This window comes from Hipposideros armiger, unplaced genomic scaffold, assembly GCF_001890085.2.
Source record: "Hipposideros armiger isolate ML-2016 unplaced genomic scaffold, ASM189008v1 scaffold_220, whole genome shotgun sequence".
NCBI lineage: Eukaryota > Metazoa > Chordata > Mammalia > Chiroptera > Hipposideridae > Hipposideros > Hipposideros armiger.
The window spans coordinates 28905-55048 of record NW_017731570.1 but is presented as its reverse complement, the minus strand read 5'-3'; the positions used below and the strand labels follow the sequence as shown (position 1 = coordinate 55048).

The 26144-nt window shown below is 43.1% G+C and overlaps 1 protein-coding gene across 1 annotated transcript in view; it reads right to left on the bottom strand.

Annotated features, from left to right (window-relative positions):
* LOC109389079 (voltage-dependent calcium channel subunit alpha-2/delta-3) overlaps nucleotides 1–26144 on the bottom strand; it is a gene marked incomplete at its 5' end in the record, with an annotated part of 298701 nt that overhangs the window by 270643 nt on the left and 1914 nt on the right. Inside the window, one exon of the mRNA XM_019654329.1 lies at nucleotides 17485–17618. Within this exon, the coding sequence (XP_019509874.1) occupies nucleotides 17485–17618 (134 nt within the window). The remainder of the gene's footprint in view (nucleotides 1–17484; nucleotides 17619–26144) is intronic.

Here is a 26144-nt window from a genome sequence, read left to right as displayed (position 1 = left end):
GCAAGAAACACCCACATGAAGAGAAAAACTCTGAAACATGTGGCAATGGTAAAATTTGGTTGTTTTCATCTTCCTCTTTGTTAATTGAAATTAATGAATAAAACCCACAGAGTTCTTTTAAATCACAATGGCTTCCACATCTCCATACTGGAAAATTTGAAACTCTAATAAAAGATAACAAGTTTAGGTTATATATTCACGAACTCATTCACTCAATAACACAATGAACATTCATATGAGTATTGGGTATGCCGGCCACATGCAAAGATAAATAAGACCCATGCTCTCAGAGGTGTCACTGTATGTGTCCCCAGTTTTAATACTCCATATGTAAAATCTGCTGTGTTTTTTTTTTAAACCATAAATGGATCAGATGGGTGTGAAACTGCAAACTATTTATCTACTGGGTTGCAACTGAGTGATAAATTTATCACATTTACAATTTTTTTGTTTGTTTTAAACCTATAACTAATAATGTAGTTCTTGGCTAATTATTTATCCACTAACCATCTATTAAGCATCAGCCCCTGAGCTGGGGAAGAGTGGGCATGAGACTTGGTTATTACTCTGTGCTGTGATGCTACAAACTGGAAACCCAGGGGTAAACTAAAGATAACAATACTGCATAACCGGACCATGAAGCCAATGCAGGGAAGGGAGGCATACTTAACAGAGAATTGAAGAATGAATAAGTGTTAGGCACGTAGATACAACTATAATGAGACTCAAATCATGTTCCCCCAAGTGGAGATTATTTGACCTAAAGGGGATCAGAGTATGCCACGTCAAAATATGTCGCTTTGGCATAAGGATTGTTTTGAGCTGACAGCAAATGAGAAACTGCACTCAGGAAAAGCTCTCTACCCACCCCCTTTCCAGCCTAAAGGCTGGGTATAAATTTCCCTTTTGACGATGTCCCCCTTCCTTCTCCCATACCAGCAATAGGACATGACTCTTAATCATGGCAGTTACTCTCATCACCCTGCATGCTGCAGGGGATTGAGTCTGCATAATAAACTTTACTAAAATGACCCTTATCTTCCATTCATTCCCCCCACATATTAACCTTCATTCTGTCTGAGGACTACCTCGACACCCCCCACATGCACATCCCCTCACACCCTTCCCAAGGGGGTAAAAATGTAGAAAACTGGAACTTTCCCAAGGTTTCTCTCCGAAACCCCTCTTCTGATGCCTTCAAGGTAATGTGGTACTTTTGTAAGGTGCAGGCGGTTACATTGCAGCGAAGAAAATAACATAACATTAAGTGAGAGCTATCCTTGTCCCTGTCCTTGAAAAGAACCTCGAGTCACTGTGTCCATCTGGAGTCAAGCACTTCCCTCCAACCTTCTGCTGAGCCTGCTGTCCCTTCTCTTATCTCAAGAGACAAACCTGTTTCTTCATTCGTCCTCTTTTCTTATCCAGAGCACATTTGTGTTTCCCTCTCTTTCATCCCAGGCGCTTCCCGGGGCCTCTTTATCACATCCCAATGGCCCCAAACCTTCCCTGAGAAATTCTGATTTGAGGTGAACACTGGCAGTGACTGGATTTGGAGGGAAGACGGTAAGTTGGATCTTCTAGTCCTAAAATGGAAAAACAGCTAAAAGTTGATTATTTGGGGAAAGAACGAGCAGTAAAAGTTCAGTCAAGAAAGGTCTGATGACGTCACTGCTTCCTCTCCAAAGCAACCTTTAAGCTGTGGTTCCAGCTGGAGGCAAGGTTTCAGGGACACACCATCTCAGCCCCAAGGTGAGCTGGGCAGCTGCTGGGAAGGCCTTGGACATGAGCCTAGGCCGCTGCTGCTCTCTGCAATGCAGGGCTCCCAGACTGCTGACCTTCCTTTCCTAGGGTCAAACACTGCACCGCAGCCTGCCTTCAGAACACCTTGGCTTGTTCAATTGTGTATGAAAGTTTTGATCTACTTATTCACTCGCCCGTTGGCTCGCCTGACTACCCATCAAGGTGGCCAGACTTTTCTGTTCAAAGTCATGACCAATGCCCCCAGGAGTTTGATTCCGGATGCTCAATTTCCTGTAAGAGAGAAGTTATGTATATCAGGAAGAGCATATCATGATTTTGACATAGTGAAAGATGATGGAGTTTATAAATTATAGAATGTGATTACACTGTTTGCTGTGATAACACCATCAAAATCCCTTTGTGATGTATAACACATTCAAAATGCAAATGCCAGGATATTTAAAAGCCCATGATATAGAATTGTTTTGACTCAAGGTTTAAACCCAGGAATGCTGTGGCTTCTTTTACAAGTGTGATGAGCTGAGTTTTCCTTCGATCATTTAACACAGCACAGAGAACTCTCCGTGTGAGAGATACATGTTGCAAAATTTAAAGTTTCCTATCTTGGGTTGCCAACACCATGGGGAACATAATTTGGTATGAGTCAAGCTCCAGGGTCTTCACAGCTCAAAGCAGTCACAATGAGTTTTCAAAATTCAGCAGAAGCAATATAACTCAGACATGTGGAAATCCAAGGGCATTTCTAATCACACATCAGGCGTTTTAAAGACTGGCACTCCATCATGCAATCTGGGGGCTTGGTCCTCCTCAGAGCTCAGGCACATGTGTGAGACCTTCCCAAGGGCAGCATTGCATCAGGGGGCAGACCTCACACCAGGCAGGCAACCTAGAGTTGGATCCTATTTGTTCTACTAAGTGTCCCATCTCTTTGGGCAATTCCTCTATTTCCCTAAGCCTCGGCTTCCTCTGGAAATGGAGATTAGGACCTACCTGACAGGGATGCAGAGACACTCAGCACAGGGTCTGGGTACATGTTAACTGCCCCACGCTAGTGGCTGGAGCACCCCCGTCATTCTCACTGAGGCCTGGCCTGCAGCACTGCTGAGAAGATGCGTCTGAAAATCACCATTCGTTCTCCCAGCCCAGCCTTTCCTCCTGAGCTTCTTGGTTCACACCTGCCAGCCACCGCCCTAGACTAGCAGGGTCGTGGCAGATTCCAGCACCACGATTACTGCTTACTCTAGTTGTTCTAAATGATATGGCCATAAAGACTTCTGAAGAACGGTGGGGCAATGACATTAGTAGAGTACTTTTTTTTTCCCTTTTTCATTCCTAAGCATGGAATGCAGCTTCCAGGCAGGACAAGCTGGACACACCACTCGGGGTCAGATGTACAGCTGCAAAGACTGAAGGTGATTTTGGGACGCCCGCCTGCTGGAAAGGAGAATACATGCACTGACCTCTTTATCCCCTTTCTTCTGAGACTGTAGGAATTTGGCAAGTCCAAAAAAGGAAGGCATAATTAATTCCACAAGGCTCTATGCATAGAACAATAAGTAATAAGGTTATTCTGAATTTCTAGATAATAATGATTAGCATTTATGGAGGACTATGTGCCTGGCATGGTGCTAAGCAATATTACCTTTTTAACTATTCATAACTCTAGGAGATCAGCAATATTATTATTCCCATTTTGCAAAGAATAAACCTTGATTGTATATAGTATAATGCTGTGACATGGCATGTAATTTACATTTTAATCTGTGTCTCAGAAATAGTCAACTGACCTAATCAGGGATATACATTCTGGCTAGTTTTTATGTAATAGGTAAGATGTGCTACAACTATTTATCTCTGACCAACACAAGAGGTTTTGTCAATTGCCACAATGGACATTAGAAATGAGGTTTTACTGGTAAATTGGAGGTGTCCACTCTGTGTGGACTGGTCCAATGGATGCAGAGTCTGTGCCACAGAAGGACTTTGGGAGCTGGTGGCCTTTATCTTTAGGAACAGTGCCCCAGGCCTGAGTGTTAACCAGCTTTGTCTTCAGCTGCTGACTCGGGCTTCTCAGTCACCTGAATCCAAGTAGAAGGTTAACTGACTCCTGCAAATAATGCCTTTGTTGATGCAAGATGTCATCAGAACATCTAAAATGATAGAGAGCTGGGACTTCCTTGAGCTTTCACAACAGTTAATTGGCTTTTGGGAATGCCGGTAATAAATGTTCGTATGGATGGCAGAATTTGTCTGAGATTTTGTTTTCACCATAGCCTGGTAATAGGATCGTAAGGGAGAGAATGTATAGCCTTCACCACTCAATGCTGGAGGCTACCATTAACTATCAAAAATAACCTAATAATTTAAAATGACCTAACTGGCTTCGATTGTTCATTACAGGGACTTAAACTGTAGTTCCTAAAAATGAAAGCTATGACACCTTCGTGCCCAGCACAGGGACCAACTTGAGCTTGGCAGGGTCCGGTCAGTGAACGAGGTACCTGTACATCTGGTTTCACAAGTGTCCCCCAGAACAATGATGGCCAAAGAGTAAACCCGCGTGTGTGCTGACAGCTAGATAGGAGCCATCCAGCTGGATAAGAAGGCCATGGAGTCCATACACGCTGAGTGCTCCTGCTTCAGCCGGAGGTTGGATTATCATCGCAAGAGAAAAGGGAAATGGACAAACTTGATCTAGATTCCATGAAGTCTGGGGAAATCAACAGACCTTACAAAAATGTATGGATCTGCCAACCCAGCAAAGGGCTGCTGTGAACCTATGTGCTGTGGCCAAGACACAGCCCTCAATGTGTTCTTGCATTCCCAGCCACCGATTTTCTTTTCCAAGTTTGTTCTTGCTTTGCATTCAGTTGTACTTGGTTGAAAATCTGTTCTTAATAATAGTAATAGTTAAAAATTAAGATTATTTTAACCTTTAAATAACTTATGTTTAACAAAACCACATTATTTTCTAAGTAAAAAGACCCACACATTTTCATAACAAAATAGAGAGTCGGTAATCTCACTCTAAAAGGAGAGCTTTTTCAGCACAATACAGTTTTGTTACATATGTATTGTCATGCAGTGATCAATATTTCTTAACTCGAGAATTCCACGCTTTTACATAACAGTAAACTAAATAAGAAGCAGATTGTCAAGGGCTATGCTGGTGAACAGCTGCCAAAAATCTATGGTTTCCCCCCGCCCCTCTTATTCCCTTAGTATTCTGTTGCAAAGATTATATTGAAACAGTAACTCATTAAGGATTTCTCAGTATCTTCTTCAGAAAACGCACTCCCATTCTATCATATCAGACTTTCTGGGAATTTTCCTATCCAGTCTGGCCCAGAGTAATGAACTTGGCTTGAACAAGGACGGTAATTAAAAGCAGACAGCATTTGTATTTTGATGGAGACTTGAGTGCTAATGCTAAAGAAGCTCCTTGGACCTGAATATTTTTCCTGGCCTCTCCCAATATCAAGTTTTTGTGGCGTCCACCTAAATTATGATGATGCCCTACCAAAAAATCACATTCCACTCTTCATCCATAAACCATATCTTTAGCAAGAAAACCACTGTTAGGAACTTTTCCATCAGACCTAAGTAATGTAGTATAAACAAAGTGCCTTAAGCAATCAACCCTTTTCCCAACACACTGCTTTTAACAACATGCACAGAAAGGGAACATTGCAGAACTCTGGTTCACCCCCAAAAGTTCCCTGCTCTTCCATCTAAACTGTGTGACTGTCACTGAGTAGATGAAGTTGGCATTCATAAACACCAGTTGCTTCAGACCTGAACTTGAACATTCAGCTAGATTTTTCCAAAGAAAAGACAAATATGACATTTGCATTTGGGGGGGGGGATATTTTAAACTCCATCTTGGTACCACCATCCACTTTGTTGTCAATATTCTTAATCATTTCTTCCCTAATTCTTGGTGTCTCATTGTATCTTTTCAGGAGAAGTATAGTGCAGACTAGGAAAGCCAAACCAGTGAGTAGTAAAAGTAAATTGGTGGTATGACTAAGAACAAGCCACTTAGCCTCTTGGTGTTGCTACTGTGTGTGTACTGCTATGTGCCAGGCACCATACTGGGTTGTCGGGATCCGATACAGACTTGCCCTAATCCTTCCATTATTGTTGGGAAGACAGGCAAAAAAGAATTTTTAAAGAGAAAAAAAAGTCAAAGGACTTCACTGAAATAATTATAAATGGTTACAACTTCTGTGAAGAAAACGGACAGGGATCTGAGGTGGAAAGTCTTTCAATGGGCCCATGAGGAATAATATTCCAGCTACAACTTGCGGAGTGGGGAAGATTCTCTACCCCAGGGCAGAAGCAGGGTGGGAGGACCAACTTTCCTGTTCAGGAGAAGCATGTTCAAAATCCTGGGGAGGGAAGAAGTTTGGGGGTTCTAAAGCACCACAAAGGTGATCAGCATGGCTGATGTTTTGAGAGTGAAGGGAGAGTGGTCAGTGAGGCTGGGGCTCTGCTGACCACGGTAAGATACTTGGAGGCCATATATCAGAAAGCGCATTGAAAGCCAGGAAATGAAAAACAAAGGTAAGAGGTTATTTCTAAGGATTCTGTGAATGCCCAGTATATGCCCAACAATCAGATATGATTCCAACAGTGTCAATACCATTTTAAAAATTCTTGTATTTTAACAGTGGGTAAGCTGGTCAGAATGGCTATCATCAATAAATCAACAAACAACAAATGCTGGCGAGGTTGTGGGGAAAAGGGAACCCTGGTGCACTGTTGGTGGGGCTGCAGACTGGTGCAGCCACTATGGAAATCACTATGGAGGTATCTCAAAAAACTGGAAATGGAACTACCTTATGACCCAGCAATTCCACTCTTAGATATTTATCCAAAAAAACCCAAGTCATTAATACGAAAAAATATATGCTCCCCTATGTTCATGGTGGTGCTATTCACAATAGCTAAGACTTGGAAACAACCGAAATGCCCATCCGTAAACGACTGGATGAAGAAACTATGGTACATTTACACAGTGGAGTATTACTCAGCTATAAAGAAGAAGGTAATAGTACCATTTGCAACAATATGGATGGAACTAGAGAACATTATGCTAAGTGAAATCAGTCAGTCAGAGAAAGACAAATACCATATGATCTCACTTATACATGGAATCTAAAAAACTGAATAAATGAGAAATGTAAACAGAAATAGTCTCAGAGACACAGAGGAAAAACTGAGTGTTGCTAGTTGGGAGGGGGTGGGGATGAAGGAGAAGGGGAAGGGATGAGACAATACAAATTGGTAACTACAATATGGCCTCAGGGATAGAAAAGACAGTCTGGGGAATATAATCAATAATGTTGTAAATATTTTTTAGGGGGCCAGATGGACTCATGTCTTGTTAGGGAGACCACTTCATAGTCGGTGTAGAGGCCTGACCACCACACTGTATTTCTGAAGCTGATGTTGAATAATAATGTATGTCAACTCTAATTATATATACATATAGTCACAGGGCATGGAGTAGAGAGTGGGAATGGAGTCAAAGGAATTATAATAGATAAGCATGATATCGGGAGTGGGAAGGCAGTTGATGGGGAAGGGGGGTTATTTCTGTGTGGAGGGTGAAAAGGATAACTATTGCAATGTTCTGTACACCTGAAACTAACAAGAAAAAATAAATTAATTAAAATAAATTAATAAATAAAATGAAACAACAACAACAAAAAAACAGTGGGTAAGTTTTGTGGCATGAAATTGTATATGGCAAAAGCACCATCAATTTTATCTTAACAAGGGCAGAGCTGATATTAAACCCTGTTTCCATTCAGAACTCCATTACCCTAGAGCCTCAAAGCATGCACACGTGAATTCAGACCCCTTTGATGTGTGTGGCAAATGCTTCCTTGAGTTGGCGGTGTTGGATGGATGCCTGAGAGAGAATCCCAGTGACGTGGTGAAGAGGAATCCACTAATCATGTGAATAAGAAAGAGGGCCTTTAGCAAGTTTGCAGCCTACCCACTGAAATGTTGGAGATGATGCCGTTCTCATCTAACATCTACGAAACACAGATGCTTTCAGATGCTCTCTAACCTTGAGAGGTCTAACCTATGAGATTTCTGCAGCTGAGTATTCCTACGCACCCTTCCCTAAACTCAGGACCACAGTGAACCAGATGCCATCCCTCTCCACAAAGTTTATAGTTCAGTTGGATAAAAAATAGATATGGAATTTTTTATATAGCACAAGAAGTTCTAGGATGGTATTAAATGCTTTGGAAGCATATCATGAGGGCCCCACTCTAGATCAGGGGGTGGAGTGCATCAGAGGGAATCAGGCAGGGCTTCCCAGAGGAGACGGTGATGAAACTGAGCATACGGGATAATAAGGCCAGAGGCTTCCAGATGGGGGAGGAGGAAGCAGCTGGTTCTTGTAGAGAGAATACATGTAGTGATTAGGTACAAGGGAACATCAGGGGTCGTTCTTGAGACTGTGGATTTGTGAATGGGGTAAGGCTGGGTGGTCGCACTGAGTGGGGAAAGGCCATTTTAAAAGAGAAGACTGAGTGGTAAACAGGAATCAGGTTACCAAGTGATTCAAATGCTTCGACTTCAGGTTCCCTGGGAAGATTTTGGGCCAGTGGCGATCCTACCTGCATTTTTAGATCCTCTGACATATTGGTTGACAAAGAAAATAGCTCAACCATTTGTGAAGCCCTTTCAAACTGAGCCTTGAAATGCTTTACAGAAGCAGAGAGAAAGTCATCTAATTTGGTCTCAGGATGGCCTTGCCCCTGTAAGGTGGGAGGACAGTCCTTCCCATGGGTCCCTTTTATTGGACCACAGGAGACCAAGTGATGACCAAACAGTACATTTGAATCCTGTCTTCCTCAAAGGAAGGATTCTTCCCATGCAAACAAGTGCTCTTTAACAGCTAAGTGAGAGAAACGGGCTGGGGTGGCACTCAGCTCTCGCTTTATCTCAGGCCACCTTTAATTTGATCACATCATAAGAGAAATCAATGACAAGGGAGTTTAATGGTTGTTTCCATAAACTGGCAAAGATGTTGATGTTTAAGACATTTTTATTAAACATACTGGAAAATGATTCAAAAACATGTTCCTTTTACCTGAACACTATTGTCTTTGCTTATTCTTTCTGTGTTCAGAACAAGAGAGAATTTCCCCAGAGGAACTGGCACTGAGCATCATCAGCAGAACAAGGCTGAAGGAGATCCCGACTCCCATATCTCTCAGAAGCAGGTAGGACGGGCCATGATAAAATAATCTGTTAAGCACAAGAGGAGGCAGAAGAGTGGTCCTCTGCCATTTTTAAATAGAAGCAGCATAAGAGCACAAGTCAGGTGAAATATTCCTACCTACAGTACCTTTAAGCCATAGCTGCATAGACAGACAACACATTTATCATTGGCACAGTAATCCTTATGGAATAATAGCAAATAAATTCAATCTTTTATGTGGAAGAAGATCTTTCTACAGCAAGAGAAGAGAAACTGGCATCTGATATCAAACCACAGACTGGTTCTCTGGGATTATTTTAATTATTCTTCATGCTGATAATAAGAGGAATGTGTTCATTTTAGTTTAAACCATGTCAAAGCATGAGAATCAGCTCTGAGAATCAAAATTGCCAAATATCTGGGCTGTGAAAGTGGAAAAAGCAGTACAAAGTTGGTTGTGATGTCCAAAATACCTCACTCAGCAATCAGATGGCACAGGAGAGAGGGGTTCCTACCACCCATGAGGCAGGACGTTGGGTGGAGGAAAGGCAGTGTCAAAGAGGTGGGAGGCAGGGAGAGGATTGCAGGGACACTTGTTGGGGCAACTGGGGCTAAAAAGAAGTCATGAGCCTGGGGCTCAGAGAAGAAGAAAGAAGACATACTCTTGAGAGTTCATTTTAGAGCCCAGCTGGAGATACAACTTACAGAAGCCTTAGATAGAAAGACAGAGGTCTAGAAATGCCAGCTTTCAGACTCCAGCCATTGCCTCCTACCCATACCTCTTTCTTACATAATCTATTATCCACAGCCCTGGCTGATCTGCTTCTATCATATGACCTATGTCACATGACCCTTCCCTAGCCATAGCTGATTGGTTAAGGGGTAGGCATCTGACCTCAATGGAAGGAACCATGGGCTAGAGCAAGTTCTGTAATTTGCTCAGACATGAGCTGAGATACACAAACACTGGGTTAATCTCTACTTGGCTTGAACTGAGACGTCATGTAAAGTAGACTTGGAGGGGACCATGTTTCACTCATGAGTGAGGGGAGACAAGAGAACTAGACCACAGAGAATATAAAAAATACAGCTGACATGTGAGGGGGCAAACACAGGCAAAAGGGTGTGTGGCTCCAACAAGAAAGAACAAAGGAAGCGACTGTTTGCTCAAGATGATTCCCTACTATGTTGATGATTCTTGTCCCTGCCAAGGCTGCTCCTATATCCATCTAATAAGTTTCTCCTAGCTTGAGTGGGTTCTCTGCCTAGAGCCAATGTTTTCTAAGAAGTGATTAAAGTATTGTGAGTCAACTTTTGATTATCTACAGTAATGAAGAGAAATAAGGCAGAAATATTAGTATTATTAATATCATTATAAGAACCCTTCCAATTTGGTTTTCTAATACAACCACAGACACACCCTGCCAATCCCCATAACCATCTTCCCTAACTAGACCCAGACCAGCACCTTGTTGTAAACTCAGGGACACAACAGGTAATCTACAGCAGAGGATCCCACTTTGCCATTCTGAGGCTGACTCAGTGATTACTCAGAATCCTTCCTAGGCTCTGCAGTGCCAGGAAGGAGCAAAAGAAAGTGCTTCAGAGCCTCCCTCAGTGCTCCATACTTTACCCCCTGATATCTACCAGAGCAGCTCTGCCTCTGTACATTTTATACACGAAGGGTCCATGGAAACATTTGATTAGATAAAGAGCTTCATTGGTTAAATCATGGTACCAAAATGAGTACCATTCTGATAGGATGCATGATCTTTGACTTGGATTATTTTGAGTTCTATAAAGAAGAACTATGCAGGACTCTGTTACTTCTCAGTCCTCCCAGTATCCAATTTCTTTGGGACTGGTTTCTTCCCCACTCTGTGAAATTCAGGATATCAATTAATAGCTCCATCTAACTTCTCAGTAGGGGGTTCTGACCCAAACAGGCCTATCATAGGCTTGACAGAGATACCACAAGATTAAGGGAGAAATCCAGGACTATAAAGATAATGACATCTAATGGATGGTAGAGGCCATCATTGCTACCCTGTAGAGAGAACGTGCCTGGGAATTAATTTAGTAAGAATCAAGGGATAAGTCTAAATAACATGGAATTGAGCCCTAAATCTAGTCATGCCTCATGACAAAACTACATAGATGTCTTGGGCCCAAGGGTCAACAAATTCCCTTTTGACCTTGGCTACTTAGAGTTGGGTGCTGTCACTTATAAATAAAGAATGCTGAATAATCTATCATGCTAAATGATTATTTAGACTTAATGGTCTTATCCATTTCTATAAGGTCTTAAATCTATTTCTAGAGGCTATCCTTTCATTATAGACAATTGTAAATTATTATGCCACAATAGCAGAAACAATAATAAATCTAAAACTCTGAAAAAAAAACCCACTTGAAATCTAATTTTTTTTCATTTTCAGCCTTAAGCTTTTCTACTAGTTGACTGTCATCTATACAATGTTAATACATCTTCTCTGAAGATAATAATTTTATACTTTTGATTCATAGTTTTATAACACTAACTAAAAAAAAAAAGTTTAATCTTAGGGAAAAAAACCAAAACCATTTAATAGAGAAATCTAGACTCAAAGGGAAGAGGAAAATATTTAGATGAATATAAATGGTACCAGAAATTAGGACTGCACTCATTTTTAACATCACAATCTCCTGGCAAAAAAAAAAGTAAAAATAAAATAAAATAATAATTATAATAGTAATCTGTTTCAATGGAAATCAAGTACTATAATATTTATAGTCTGTGCCAGAGTTATAATGACTGCAGGGCCAGAAGTGAAGTGTCACAGCATGCTCCACATGTTTGTAACACGGTTTCTAAAGGCTCTGGAGGCTATTAAATTTAATGAACCCATCTGCTATGAAATAGAGGTCCCATCGTAATCAGTTTCCTCCATGCCATGTAATGCAGATGGCATTCTCGGTTCCGCAACCCAGCAGGATGGTTTATGTTTCTCTTTATGTGTGTCTTTTTGTTTTGACGATTTGAACTTCTTTGATATGCAGTGGTGTCTTGGGAAAATACTGTAAATTCGGTTTCCAAGCCCCAACAACGTCCTTATGATGGCTTCGACCCCCTGAATAATTGCTTCTAGGCAGTAAGATGTTGTAGCTTAAAGCAATCACCCAAATGACTCCTAAATGGCCTAGGTGCCATTCCTAGATGGGAAACTGACACAAATGTGTAATTTATCAAATGCAAAGCATTTTCTCCAAGTTGGACTTAGTGGGGGGTGAGGACAAGGGACACAGGTCCAATTTGCAAATGCAACTAAATGGGTTTGAAAGTTCTTACAAATTGCAGACCGAAGAGCATTACCAGCAAAGGAGAAGGCCAGGAGGCCTTGGTAATGAATTCTCATTATTTTAAATGGTCACATTCCCACTGATTCGAAAAGATTTTTTTGCTTCCCTTCTGTGTGTCACTGTGGTCTCTGCAAACTCCCCTGGAGTGGTCGATCAGGATGGGGGTGCTTCCTCAGTTTAATGCAGGTTCTGTCCTGCACAGCAAATTGGGTAGCATTCCCAAGACGATTAGGATCCGACTGGAAAGCACAAGCCATTTGCTTACAAAATGGAACAAATTCCATTGTTAATTATATTTCACTCTGCACCTAAGAGATAATGACTGCGCATGACTAGTATTCAGATAAGAGGCCTAAAATTTCAGAATTTTGGTGTTTGCTGTTTTATCAATTAATACATGTGATCTTCTTCGATTAAACATAATTAATGTTGTTAACATTAATTCATTTATTTGGGCTTCACAAGAAAAGCAAATTGCATAGAACAGCCAGGCAGGAGACAGAATATTTAATCAGACTGGTAGTAACAGGCAGGGAGGATGGGCCCTGAAAGCAAAGCTTTGTCCGTCTCCATTCTAGGTCAGGCTGGGTTAAATGGAAGCCTTGACTCTCATGTACAAGAATCCAAACTCATCTTAGGCTCACCAACTTTTCTCTTGAGCTTGTTCAGACCCAGAACTGTATGAATCAATGCACAATTAATAAAAAGGCAAAGCACTGTACTTGCAGGTCACCTTAAGCTATTCATTTAAGTATTAAATCAATTACATAATTATATTTGTTGCTGCTGGGTTTTAAGTCATAATAACTGATGAGTCAAGTAAACAGAATTCCTTTTGCCTTAACCACCAGATAATTAAGGAGAAAGAGACTTTTAAGGCCATATTAAGCAAACTTGTGGGATCAAGTGTCCAAATTTACTAGATAATCAACGAATACCTATTTTCTTAGTGTTTGGTAGAAATGACATAAATCACCAGGGTCAGAAGTCATCTAATTCCTAAAGGAGTCAAAGCCAATTTCAGACTGCAATGTCACAAAGAGAACCAGGCCACTTGAGACATCAGTGGTGAGCAGACATGGCTGCCCTGAGATTTTCTCTTGACAGAGTTTGCAGGAGGAGGCACTGGTTGCATATCCTTCTGGCGTTACCTTTCCCACTGAGACCACAGCATGTGGACAGAGACTGTTGCATAGGCAGGATTCTAAAACGGCTCCCAAGATTTCTGCATCCACAAGTACATGCCCCTTAAAATTCCCTTCCTAGGAGTATGAGTATGATGGGATATCATTCCCCTGATTAGGTTAGTATCATTCCTCTTTGAGTTAATTAAAAGAGAGATTGTCCTCCGTGGGTCTGACTGAATCAAAGCCTTTAAAGGGAGGTGAAGCATCAGAGAGGTGTATTCTTGGTGGCCTGGAAGAGAGCAAACAGCATTGTGTGAACTGTGTATAGTGGCCATATGATAAAGATCTGTGGGTTATAAGAGCTGAGAACAACCTCCAGGGTATAACAAGAAAATGGGAACCTTAGTCTAACAACTAGAAGGGACTGAATTTTGCCAATAATCTGAATGAGCTTGGAAGAGGCCCCTAAGCTGCAGATGAGAACTGTAGTGGAGCCAACACTTAATTACAAACTTGTAAGACCCTGAGCTGAGGGTCCAGCTAACTTGTGCCCAGACTCCTGACCCAAGGAAACCATGAGATAATACATTTGTGTTGTTTTAAGCAGATATGTTTTTGGTAATCCGTTTTGTGGCAACAGAAAACTATTACAGCTGTCCCCGCGATGCTGACCCATGTCATCAAGAGTGTCGGCAGTTCTAACTGGGCATCGTGACTGCCCTCACATGGGTTGGTGGCCCTCCTCTCTGTGTCTGCGGCGGTCATTCTCCTTCACGGAGCACAGGGCTCTGGGCAGCTACCAAGTGGCAAACAAGACAATAACCAGAAACTAACCTGGCTACCAGATTTACTGCATCAACCTACGATGAAACAAACAAATCAAGGTAAACTACAAGAAAGAAATAAAGAGAGATGAGAGAGAGAGAGAGAGAGAGAGAGAGAGAGAGAGAGAGAGAAGAGGGGAGGGGAGGGGAGGGGAGGGGAGAGGAGAGGAGAGGAGAGGAGAGGAAAGAGAGAGAGAGAGAGAGAAAGAAAGAAAGAAAAACTAAGTGTCAATTTCCTTGAATGCAGGGAAGACTTTTCCACCCCAGTCTTTTATGATTGCTTTGCCCACGCTGAACACACTGGAAATTTTTTTTAGCAACTTTCTTTACAGCCTTTCCAAAGCATTCCTTTACATAGTCACAGAAGTAAAAACTTTCTTTTCCCACTCATAATTCATTGGTTTAAATAATCTTTAGCTAATTTATACCATTATGGTAAAATGACAACTGGCATCAATAGATTTGGGAACGAAGCGGATTGGCTTCTAGTAAGCATGCAACTCAACTGGGGGAACAGATGTTTGTATGGCTCTTGTGCCAACATGGCCTTCCAGACCAAACGCCCAGTGTGCTGTTCCAGAGCAAAGAGAGAGCACTGAGTCCATTAAGTGCAGTCACTTAAGAGGGCTACTACTGTGTCTCCCTTTTCTTGTGCATGAGCCCTGTTTTACCTCAGTAAGGCTGGGAGGGACTCTCCCTGGCTGATGCCTGCAGCACAACAAGCAGTCTTCCTTAGGAACACGGACCCTAGGCACCAACACCAGACACCAGTGCCCGGCCCACGACACATAACTGCAGCAAAAGTAATTCCAAAGGACTAAAGTATATCTTTAGAGGAACAGTGCTTTCAAGATACTCATCATTCTTAAGTCCCAGATCTATTATCAAAATGGTATAAGCAATCTCAGTTACCACAAAGTTTCTTTGAGACCCAGCTCCCCATGCTAAGTGCTCCTGAGTTTGGTCTTTCATCATTACAATCTCGGTTGGGACAGTTCTCGAGGTGTCAAGACAGTCATGAGCTTGCTATGGCTGACCTCCACCCCACCCCCCAACCCCATTATCTTCTGGGTGGTTCCACATTTGGTGGGTTCATCTTAGAATTTAGACTCTGCAGAAGAGTTTGGCATACAAATCCTACTTGATAGCCCCTAAATGACAGGGGTTTTCTTTGTTTTTGTTTTGTTTTGTTTTGGCTTGGTTTGTTTTGGTCCTTGTCCAGGCCTAGATAAGGAGTTTGAAGAGACTGCTGCTTCCTGGCCCAAGAAGCACCTATGAGAGCAGCAGGTGCCTTCTCCTCCTGAATAGGCCTACAAAAGAGGAAAAGAGGCTCTCCAGAGTCCTCACTGGCCCACCACGTTTCTCAATACCACTAAGATGAGAAGGAGCCCTCCAAACATTCTCCTAGGGGATTTATTCATTCATCAGGGCTATTTGCGAAGATGCAAGAGAAGCTAGGAAAGCACGGAGGCGATGCTGAGCTATCATTTCAGGGACAGGCATATTCGGGGGGCAGGCAGGGGTTAGTTATATGTATGTCAAAGGTTTCTTGATGAAGTGGAATAAATGAGCTGTTATCTTGACATACCATTTTACTCAATAATGAGCCATTTAAAACATTATTTTGAGGTATGTAAGGGTGATTATGGCACAGAATGAAGATTTCATGTAAATATTTAAGAGAAAGCACAAGACTTCAAAGACATTTCCATTGCAACTGCTCATCTAGGGCTGCTCCCAGACTACTTACTTTCCTTTCTTGTCAGGAGTTCTTGTGTGGAAAAGCTAGAGTAGCAGTGGGTTCTCCCTCCCTCTTAACTGCCCTCCACACATAAACATAAATATAAATATGTATGTATATAATATGCAAATCTAAAACAATTGATTTACGTGATTAACACCATTTCAAGCCAGACATGATATTAATACAAAGCTTTACTCTCTTTCTCACCATGACCTCTGGTTGCATACACCCAGCCAGAACACTCTATTATGTGATATGTCCTTTTCTGAAAGCATGCCATGTCCATTTTCTTTTCATTGGTGACACTGAATTTTTTGATGACTCACTCAAGATTTTGTTTGGATCAACCCCACTATATATATACTATTTTACCCCGCTTACAACTTGTCAAAAATCTCTGGGAAAGCTCTTTGAGACCATGAAAATGCTCTGCTCAAAATTTCCCTCCAGATTCCTCCTGGTGCAGGGGCACCCCTTCTTGTCCAGTTCCTATTCCCATGGTTCCACTGTGTACCTGAAGGCCGAGGAGGGGCAGGCTGCTTGGTGCCCCCCCAAGATGGGTTCCCCTATGCTGTTCCTGCCCTGCATTTTCCTGGAGCTGCCAGAAATGCAGCAAGAATGAGAGAGCTCATGGAGAGAAAAGCTGGCCCACAGCAGCCATTGAGATCACTCTGGAGAGCAGCTATGTCTGGGTTACAGTGATTAATGTGATGTTAATCCCAACAAAAACGATGGGAGAGAGGCCCTGTGGGAACATTTAAAATCAATTAATGAAAAACGCCACTCCCATCAGACTCATTATCACTATGAAAAATCACCCTGAAAATACACAAGAAACCAGGCCATTCACTGAGCCATTGTTTGATGACTGGCAAAGCTCCTCTTTTCAAACTAATTCAGCATCAGACTCTTGCTTGGAATTCAGCTTTAGAATGAGCCACGGTCCCGCGTTCTAACAACAGTGCAGTGCCTATATGACCACCATATTCTCACTGGTCTATGGGAAGAAAACACAGCTGTGGTCTCTATTGTGGCTGTGATTCGAGTTATAGCTGAGCTTCGATCACCTTCCCAAGCTGAGACCCAAAGACTCATCCCCAGGACTGGGTCTCTCAGATGGCGAAGACTGAATCTAACATGCTTATAATCATTGCTATAGTGACAGAATTTGGGCACATGTGGGAAGGAAAAAACAGGTAACTAGAGAAGATACAATCAAAAAGAGAGTTTTCTGTCCTGACCAGACACCTTCCAGAAGTGCTGGCAACAGTCTCCATTAGGATTTTTCACCAACCTTATTTGCCAAGGGGACCAGTGCAGACTCTACAACAAGGGAAAATGTCATTAAGCCCATTATTGAGGAAGAGGGATACAATTGCTGTCTTCTGGAATCACCACAGGAAAACTCTCCCATCTCAGGATGGGCCCTCAGGCTCTCCCCCATGGGCCCCGTGAACTCACAGTGCTGTCGATGTAAGCTTCGGTCCACACGACGTCATGCTCCTGGTCAATCACTTTGGGCCGGCTGAGCACGTGGAGGTATTCCATGACATTTTCCTGCACATCAGCCAAAGTGGAGATCTGGGTGAAAAATCCTGCCAAGGGAGAACCCAGTTTAGTAACAGATGGGAAGATCTGCAATGGGGGGTGAGGGTGGAGTCGGGGTGGGGGGCATGCACATGCCAAGCCTTCTTGGCCTCCAGCTAATTTCTTTCTTTTCTTTTCCATTTTAAAGAGTATCATCGCCTTTCTACAATCACCCACTTCATGCGTAATGTGCTCATGTTAGAAAAAATAGTCAAACAAAAGGAAGGAATAAAATAAGATCAGACATAAACCCACCTCCCAGACGAAGCCCCTGTTAACCCTTTAGAGAATGTCCTACCAGATATACGTACATACATACACACATACACCTTCCTGACAGAATTGGGAGTCCTCTCTACATGCCGTTTTATAACCTTTTATTTGTCACTTTCGTGGGTTTATTTCCAATGGGAAAACTATAAACCACAAAATTGAAAGTCTATCCCATTTTTATTACTATAACAACAATAGTTATGATTAAGTTTTGAGTGCTCACTAAAGGACACGGAATTTGCTGAACACTTGATAAGCTTCGTCTCACATATTCTTGACAACGTGAGGAAGTGGGGATAACTATATCCACTTTAAAGAGAAGATGACTGAGACAGGCTGAGAATATGTGTTTCACCCATGTTCTCATAGGTACCAAGCAGCAAATACAGAAGGTGAACCAGGCTTATGAGTTTCTTAAGCTGTTCTTTTTGCTTTTATAAAATTTGGTCCTTTGTGTGTGTGAAGCTGAAATGCTAGCTCATGTCCTCATGTGGTCACCAGACCTGTCTCTTGAATATGCTGGGTAGACATGGTTTCTAAGGAACAGAACAAATTCTAATCACGCTATTATCTTGTGAATGGGGATGCCATTTTGATCTCGTGTTCAGGGCACAGCTGCATTCCTCTTCAGCTTGGGGTCCTGTTGGGTTAGCTGTGGGTGCAGAGATGTTCGAGAGGATGAACTGGGCAGAGGTCTGGATCCCCAGGAGGGTATCCTTCATTCAAACATTGATGGAAGGCTTCCTTGGTGCCTAACACTGGAGAAGCGGAGATTAACAAGGTGAGCAGGACCCCTGCCTCCTAGAGCCTGGAAGGTCTGAGTGAACAACTACAAAATAGAACAATCAACATTACCCTAGAGCACACAGCAGGGCCAGCCGATGACTTCGCTACCCCAAGAAAGAGTCAGCACCCCTGAACCCTGAAGGATGAGGACCAGTTAGCTAGAGGAAGAGGGCTTAAAGAGTGTGTCCAGAAAAGCAAGGAATGTAAATAAAGGTCCAAGGTCAGGGTCAGGTCCTTTCTAGGAACTGAAAATAGCTCAGAATGGAGGGGATAAAGAGCTGGGAGGAAGAGGGCACGAGCAGGGTACTAACAGGTCAGAGGAAACAGGCAGGGCTATGGTCATAGGGCCTCGGGAAGGAGCTTAGACTTGATCCTACAGGCAGATATTCACGAAAGAATTTTAAGCAGGATGAACAGTTATGTTTCCTCCCCATGCCTTTCAATAAGGACCCTGATAACTAGTCTCATGCCAGATCCTATTGCCAACAAATCAGAGAGGGTATACACGCTCTGAAGCCAGATCTGTCACAGCACCGGCCACAGTGTTTATAGAATCCCTTAGTGTCTAGAACAGGGCTCAGGGTAAGGAAATGCCATTCTTTCCATTGTCCAGAAAGGACCGGGACCCTCCCAGGGCATTTCCAAACAAAGGCCAGCTGGTTTGAATTTGGTATGCCAACTCCAAACCAGGTTGGGACCATGTGGCTTCTGGTTTCCTGATGACAGTTCTCTACAGTGCTAATTAACATGCACTGTCACTCCTGTCCACCCCCACCCTCCCGGCCAGGACCAGAGCCTCACCCATCCGAGCGGAAGCAGGGCCCCAAAGGAGCAGGCTCCACATGCCTGTTTGAGTATGCAGCCCTGGAGTGGGGCTCGTGTGCACCCTGGATGTTCCTCAGGGGTCAGGCACCACAGCCAGGGAGATCCATTAGGACACTGCTCTCACAAGACTTCCAGGTGGCCCCTCTTGGAGGCATGGTGGGAAAGACAAGTTTTAAAGAAGGTCGCTGGATGAAAGGGGGCATCCAGAGTGATCTCCCCATGCCCGGTGGCTGCAATCAGTGTTTGAACAAGAAAGAAAGCATTTCATCTCCTCTCTAGTAGGCAAAGCTTGGGCTCCGGGGAGAAAGGTCTTAGAAAGACAAACATGACAAAGAGGACAAGCTAAGACTGGTGTTGCCATATCGATAAGAGGAGGAGAGAGCTCAATGGTTCTGGGATGTCAGGGTACAGGGGTGAGCGGTTCTCAGTGTAGAACAATTTCCATTTGGGGCTCCTGTGCCCAATGTGCAGTAAAGACAATATCTTTTAAGAGGAGCTCTTCTTGGTTGTCTATATTTTCTTTCTAAAGCTCAAAGCCAACAGTAAAATTGCCTGATTTGGGTTTTCTCAAACAGGGCCAAGAGAAGAAAGGGAATGAACGCAGGGAGGAGGATGGGGGAGGCAGGTCATTAACATAGAGGGGAGTAGAAAGGAAAAACCACCACACATTTGGACAGAGATTGAGCTGAGATCATCCTCAGTTGGTCTTGCATATCACAGTCAAAGTTCTGAAAATACAAAAAGCTGGCTTCTCCCCAGAGCCACAGACCCATAGCCAACTGTACACCTGACACCTCCACAGGATGACTAACAGGATTCTCAGACTGAACTCGTCGAAAGCCAACTCCTGATCTCCCTCACCCAACTCATTCCTTCCCCATTCATCTTTCCCATCTCTGCAAATGGCGCCACTCCCCGACTTAGGCCCCGAACCTAAGAACTATCCTTGATAGCCATCATTGCCTCCCCCACCACATAGCTGGTGCACCGCCATGTTCTTCTGGCCTTATCTCTAAAATATATTTAAAATCCACTCCCCTATCTCTACTGCTCCCAGCCCACTCCAGGCTCCACTATCTCTCCCCCAAGTATAGCAACAGCCTCCCAACAAACCCCCCTCCTCATCATCTAGGCTCCTTGCAGCAGCCAGAGGGATTGGCTGAAAGTATAAAGCAGACCATCATGCCCCTGCTTACGATCCAAAACAGATTCTATTTAGAGTTAGAATAAAATCTACAATTCTTACCCTGACCTCCTAGACTCTCCTTCAGTTGCCCCCAGCACCTTCCTGAATGACCTCACCCCCTTTTCTTTTCTAACCATTGTTCTCATTGTTTCAGCACCTTGGCCTTTCTCTTCCTCTCACATGCCAAGGTCATTCCCCGCTCAGGCTTTTGCACTTGCTGTGCCCTCTGCCTGGCACACTTTTTATCCAGTTTCTCCTTGGCTGGTTCTTGTTTATCACTCAGGGTTCAGCTGTCTGAACTTGCTTCGTCTTACTTCACCCCAACTTCACTTTCTTCAGATGAGTAATCCAGTGCTGAATTCTGACTTACTTGTTTACTATGTTCTCTTTCCCCGGAATATTAGTTCCACAAAATGTTACATAAAGCTGGTGCCTGTCTTGGCTGGAGTGGTATTCTCAGAGCTGGGAGCATGGCTCTGTGGGAGCCATTTGTAAGGCAGGGACATTCGCTGAGGTCCCACAGTGAGTCACCTTGCCCCTGAGTACTCGGGCATCACAAGAGCCCAACTTGGGTGCTCATTGTATGGAGAGGAAACAGAACACAGAGAGGTCAGTGATTTGTCCCAGATCAATTCAAATCCAGGTTCATCTGATTCCAATACCTTTGCTCTTGACCACTGAAGACACTGCCTCTCCCTGTTTTGGGAAAGGACAGGTATGGGATACTCAGAGCTCTTCCTCCAGGAGGATGCTCCTAATGATTTGTCCATGTTTCTGTGGTCAGGGAAGGTTGAGGATGGGATGGGGAGATGTATGATTCTCCTCTGACGTTCCTGAAAAATGCTCATTAATTAGCACCAAAAATCTACTCAAAATCCAGGCCAGAGTTCTAACTTATATTTCACTATATAGACCAGGGATACAGATGTATAAAAGGTAAGAAAAGCTAAAATTATACAAATAATATTAATAATGTATATTGCAAAGTTTAATGCAATTTTAATCATCTAACCCCAATCCATTAAAACCTCAAACCTTTCTGAAAGACTCTTCTGTTTTTAAATGTTTTCATCTAAGTTTTAGTTAACAAATGTACCTTTTGATGGATAACAGGAAGTCGCTGAGGGCTGGACGCTTTGGCTGTAACCATAGACGCTTCCCTTGTTTTCCCTCTGCATTCTCTAAGCTGCCCCTTCCCCTCCTCCCCACCCCTTTTTAAATTTCTTTTAAATTCTAGCTCTTGAATGTTTATTCTCTCCTTTAATGTGCCTTTTTGGACTTCATATATCATGTAAGAAAACAGAATCAGCAATCATTCGGTAATTACCAAGGAGTAATTAATGCTGAAATTAGCCACCTATTACAAATGGTCTTCTCATTTTTCTAAGTAACATCGATTTATTTACCTTATTCCCTTGCAGGGCCTCCTGTGAACTCTGGGTTACAACTCCTCAGTGCGATAAAGGACATGCAGCCTGGTACTTTGTATTTTTGAGATTCTACCACCCTTGCTTCGAGATTTCCTGAGTCCCTTGTCCAAAGGTTGCCTTTGCATGGCATGCTCCATTAGTGAATCCTTCCATCGTCCACCTTGCAAGGATGCCAGAGCTGAGGGCCCCTGGGTCTGCTCCTCAGGGGGAGACCCTGGCTGTGGACCTCGCGTGCCAAGGTCCTTGTCCCCTTTGGTGCGAGCAGCACTACTCCCTTTGACCCTTTTCCCCTCTGAACAAGATAAGCTGAAAACAAAGCCAGTGCTCAGATTTCAGTCTTCTCAGGGTAATGGGTTGGACAGGAAAGTCAATGATGTGACCTTGTTTGTATTCCCGTACGGACAACAGTGTTCTTGGAAGACCCTGACAATATTCTGTTTCATCTTCCTCTGCCCCATCAACATCACACACTGCAAAACCACTTACTTCTGTAGAAAAATGTACGGTGTATAAACAACTTTCTATCTCCACATCTCCTTGGACATTCACTAAGGTCTATTGGGCCCTGAGAACCAAAGGCACATGTCTGATGAGCTGGAGAAAACCAACTAAGAGAGAATGGCCATGAAGGCAGGGAGCCCTGTAGCCTTGGTGGGCATGTGCCCACCTGGAGAACGGGGCTTTCAAGTGTGAAGCCATCAGAATCATCAGCCAGGTTCTCAAATTTAGGAACAAGTCTTTTCCTTTGTGAGTAATATTACATTTCAATTTTGATTTCCATGTTAAAAAAAGGTAATTTAAAGGATCATATGGTGGAGCTAGGAATGCTGGCTTGTCTGTAACTCTGTCATTGCACCCACGCCCCAACCTGTCTCATCTCCTCTCAGGGCATTAATGTCCCCATTTGTAAAATGTCAGAAACTGGACCACGTGGCTACATAGGCTGAGGCATGACTTTTTCTGGAACACACAGTCTAGTTTTTATCAGCTGTGGCACATTAAAGTCCTTCTCAACCTCTTGATTCCTTTCCCTAGTGTGTTTCAAATTATGGGAGACATGCAAGAGTCCTCCATGAACCACGACTTTCTTCCCCCCAGCGAGAGGGAACCTCTCGTCCTGGTGAAGAGTTAGGCTGGGGCTTTGGATCAACTGCGTTTGCATCCTCACTTGGCCCCCTATTAGCTGGTACGTGGGGCAAGGTGCTAGTCATTCTTCTCAAGCACCTAATAGAGCTTTAATGAGAGTCAAAGAGATAATACACAAAAGCACTTTGCTCTCTACCTGGCATTTAGTTTGTCATCCTTAGTTGCTATAAACAACAGCGGCACCATCTTCACCTTCATCCCAAAGCCCTTTCCACTCAAATTCTTATGTTCTGTGGAATGTACACAACTTATGTCCACCAATGGATGAATGGATAAAGGAAATCTATCTCTCTCTCTCTCTCTCTCTCTCTCTCTCTCACACACACACACACACACACACACACACACACCACACAATGGATTATTATTCAGCTTTGAGAAAGAAGGAAATCCTGCCGATTGCCACAACATGGATGCATCTAAAGGGTATTGTGAAAAAGTGAGGTAAGACAGACAAAGGCTAATGCTTTATTATATCACCTACATGTGGAATCTAAAAAAGCTGAACTTGTAGAAACAGGGAGTGAAATGGTAGAAGCTGAAGGCTGGAAGTTAGGGGAATTAGAGAGAGATTGGACAAAAGGTACAAAAAAATTACACCAAGGTATCTGAATAACTGACATTTTTGCCTTCTTCCATGTGTTCCAAAATATGAAAAGTTTTAAATGCCACTTTTCCCCTACCCTCACCTACAACCATTCCAGCCTCATGCATTTGAATCTATCTTTTAGCAGACAAGACACTTGAAAAGGTATGGTGAGGATAAGAATTTTTTGATGGGGAAAAAGGCTGTGGGTCTGAACTTCTGAGGAGGGCTCAGGCCACTGGTTCTCTTTCAAATAAGGAGAGAATAACCATTCACCTATCAAAGAGGGACAAGCTGAGCAGACAACCAAGGGAGGCTCACGTGGCGTTTCCATTCAGCCTAACGATGACTGATTGGTTGAGAACCCAAACACGGAGGCCCTTCTTTATTTGCACAGCTGGAAAACACTCCACTCACCGTGATTTCTGAAGGAGAATCAGGCGGTGCTTATTTAACATCTTGGCACACTGAACATTAGAGAAGGTCATCCCGGCATTATGGCATATCTGGGCGAGTCAGCCCCTCTTTTCAGTTTTCCCAGTTCACTTATTTATCCAATAGCATGAATGCAGAACTTTATATTCCACAATCCATTGTACAGTGGCAATGATTGTTTTAATGTATTTAAAATGGCTTGCTGCTTTGCCTCATTAGGGCTGGTTCCCTCAAGATAAGACTTAGTTATGCATAAAATGAAACAAACCAAGGAGCTCCAGGCCCTCTAGATTTTGCTAGTAGATTGGAGGAGGCAGAGAATTCCTACAAGGAATATAAATGTCCCCAGACAACCATTTCCAGGGGACAGTGTCTGAGGTCCACTGGCTGAGAACTAGCTCCATGACTACCAGACTTCCAAGCAAGAAGTTGTGTACCTATAGCAGGTCCTCAACCACTGACCAGGGAAGACGTGCTGGCCCTGACAACTCCTGCTCCTCCCCGGGGTCGCTCTGGCCAGGCCTGGCCAGTCAGCCAACAGGCTTCTCCGTGGGCTCCCCTGGGCAATCCCTGGGTCTGCTCTGGCCCCCGAATGCTAATGCTTCATTTCACTGAAGAACTTGTCTGAGTCAGGACGAAAATATGTAAGGGGGGCCCCTCTGGACCTCATGTCACTTGAGATGAAAAATGTTATGCTGCCTCCATACTATAACAATCTGAGACTATAAACAATGATTTAATTAATGACCATAGAAGAATACTTGCTCACTGATGTTACGTGGTCTAAAACCCCATAACTGACGCAACGTGAAGCCAATGTTTATATGGGCACAGATGACTGGAACCTAGCGTTTTGATGGCAACTGCTACTTTGAAGGGTGGTAAACAATGACATGTTATTCCCAAGGCCCTTTTGGGGAGATGTACAGTAAGGAAGGTGAAACCTTTGAGAGCGACTGGCTCTGGGAGGGAAGGAAACGGCTGGATTCAGACAGGAAGAGAGGGAGAATCACTGTGGAATCCAACAGCCCGGCCAGCTAAGCAGCTACTATTACCTTCTTGGATTTTCCAAGTTGCTGTGCTCACAACTTTTAAATCTAGAGGGCTGTATTCTATAGCCAGGCCCCACAGTACTCTGAATTGACTAAACTGTCTTCAAAAGGATGCTTCAAAGATTCTTATAAACAATGACTAAAACTAAATTATGGTGTAATATTAGTTGATTAAGACAAGACTTCAATTTGAGTAATTTTCATCAGCTGGACACAGACAGTGGTAAAAACAATAACCCATGACTAAATGCATACTAGCTGATGGGAAGAACTACAATCCGATGTGGCAGGAATAACAGCAAAATTTTTTAAAAATGGAAAGGAACTCTTTTTTTTTTTTGCAAGACCACAGAATAAAGGAAAAAAAACGGGAAAAGTGTAGTGCACTCAAGATTTTTAAATGTCAACAACGTTCCAAAAATGATTTCAAGAATGGCCTCTTTACCCAGAGGACATCTAGGATTCACTCAGCCTCCACTGCCTCATGCCTCCGTTCCTCCAATATGTCCCCCTGAAATGAAGCCAGAGGCATGACTCTGAGACAATCAGAATTACTGATACCTTTTAGTGAGGCCAGCCAGCCAATAAACTAGAGTAATTGTAGGACGTGTTATTTTAGGACTTCAAGGAAATACAAAAAACTCTATGCAGCTTTCCACTTTCTAGATGAGGAAATTGAGACTTGCTTAAAAGAGTGTTCCAAGTAGAAGCAGATAATTAAAGGCAATGCTAAGCAAAGGAAAAGCTAGGCAGAGGTTTATTTGCCTGGCTATCCACACACTTGCTGAGAACGTCCCACACACACCCACCCACCC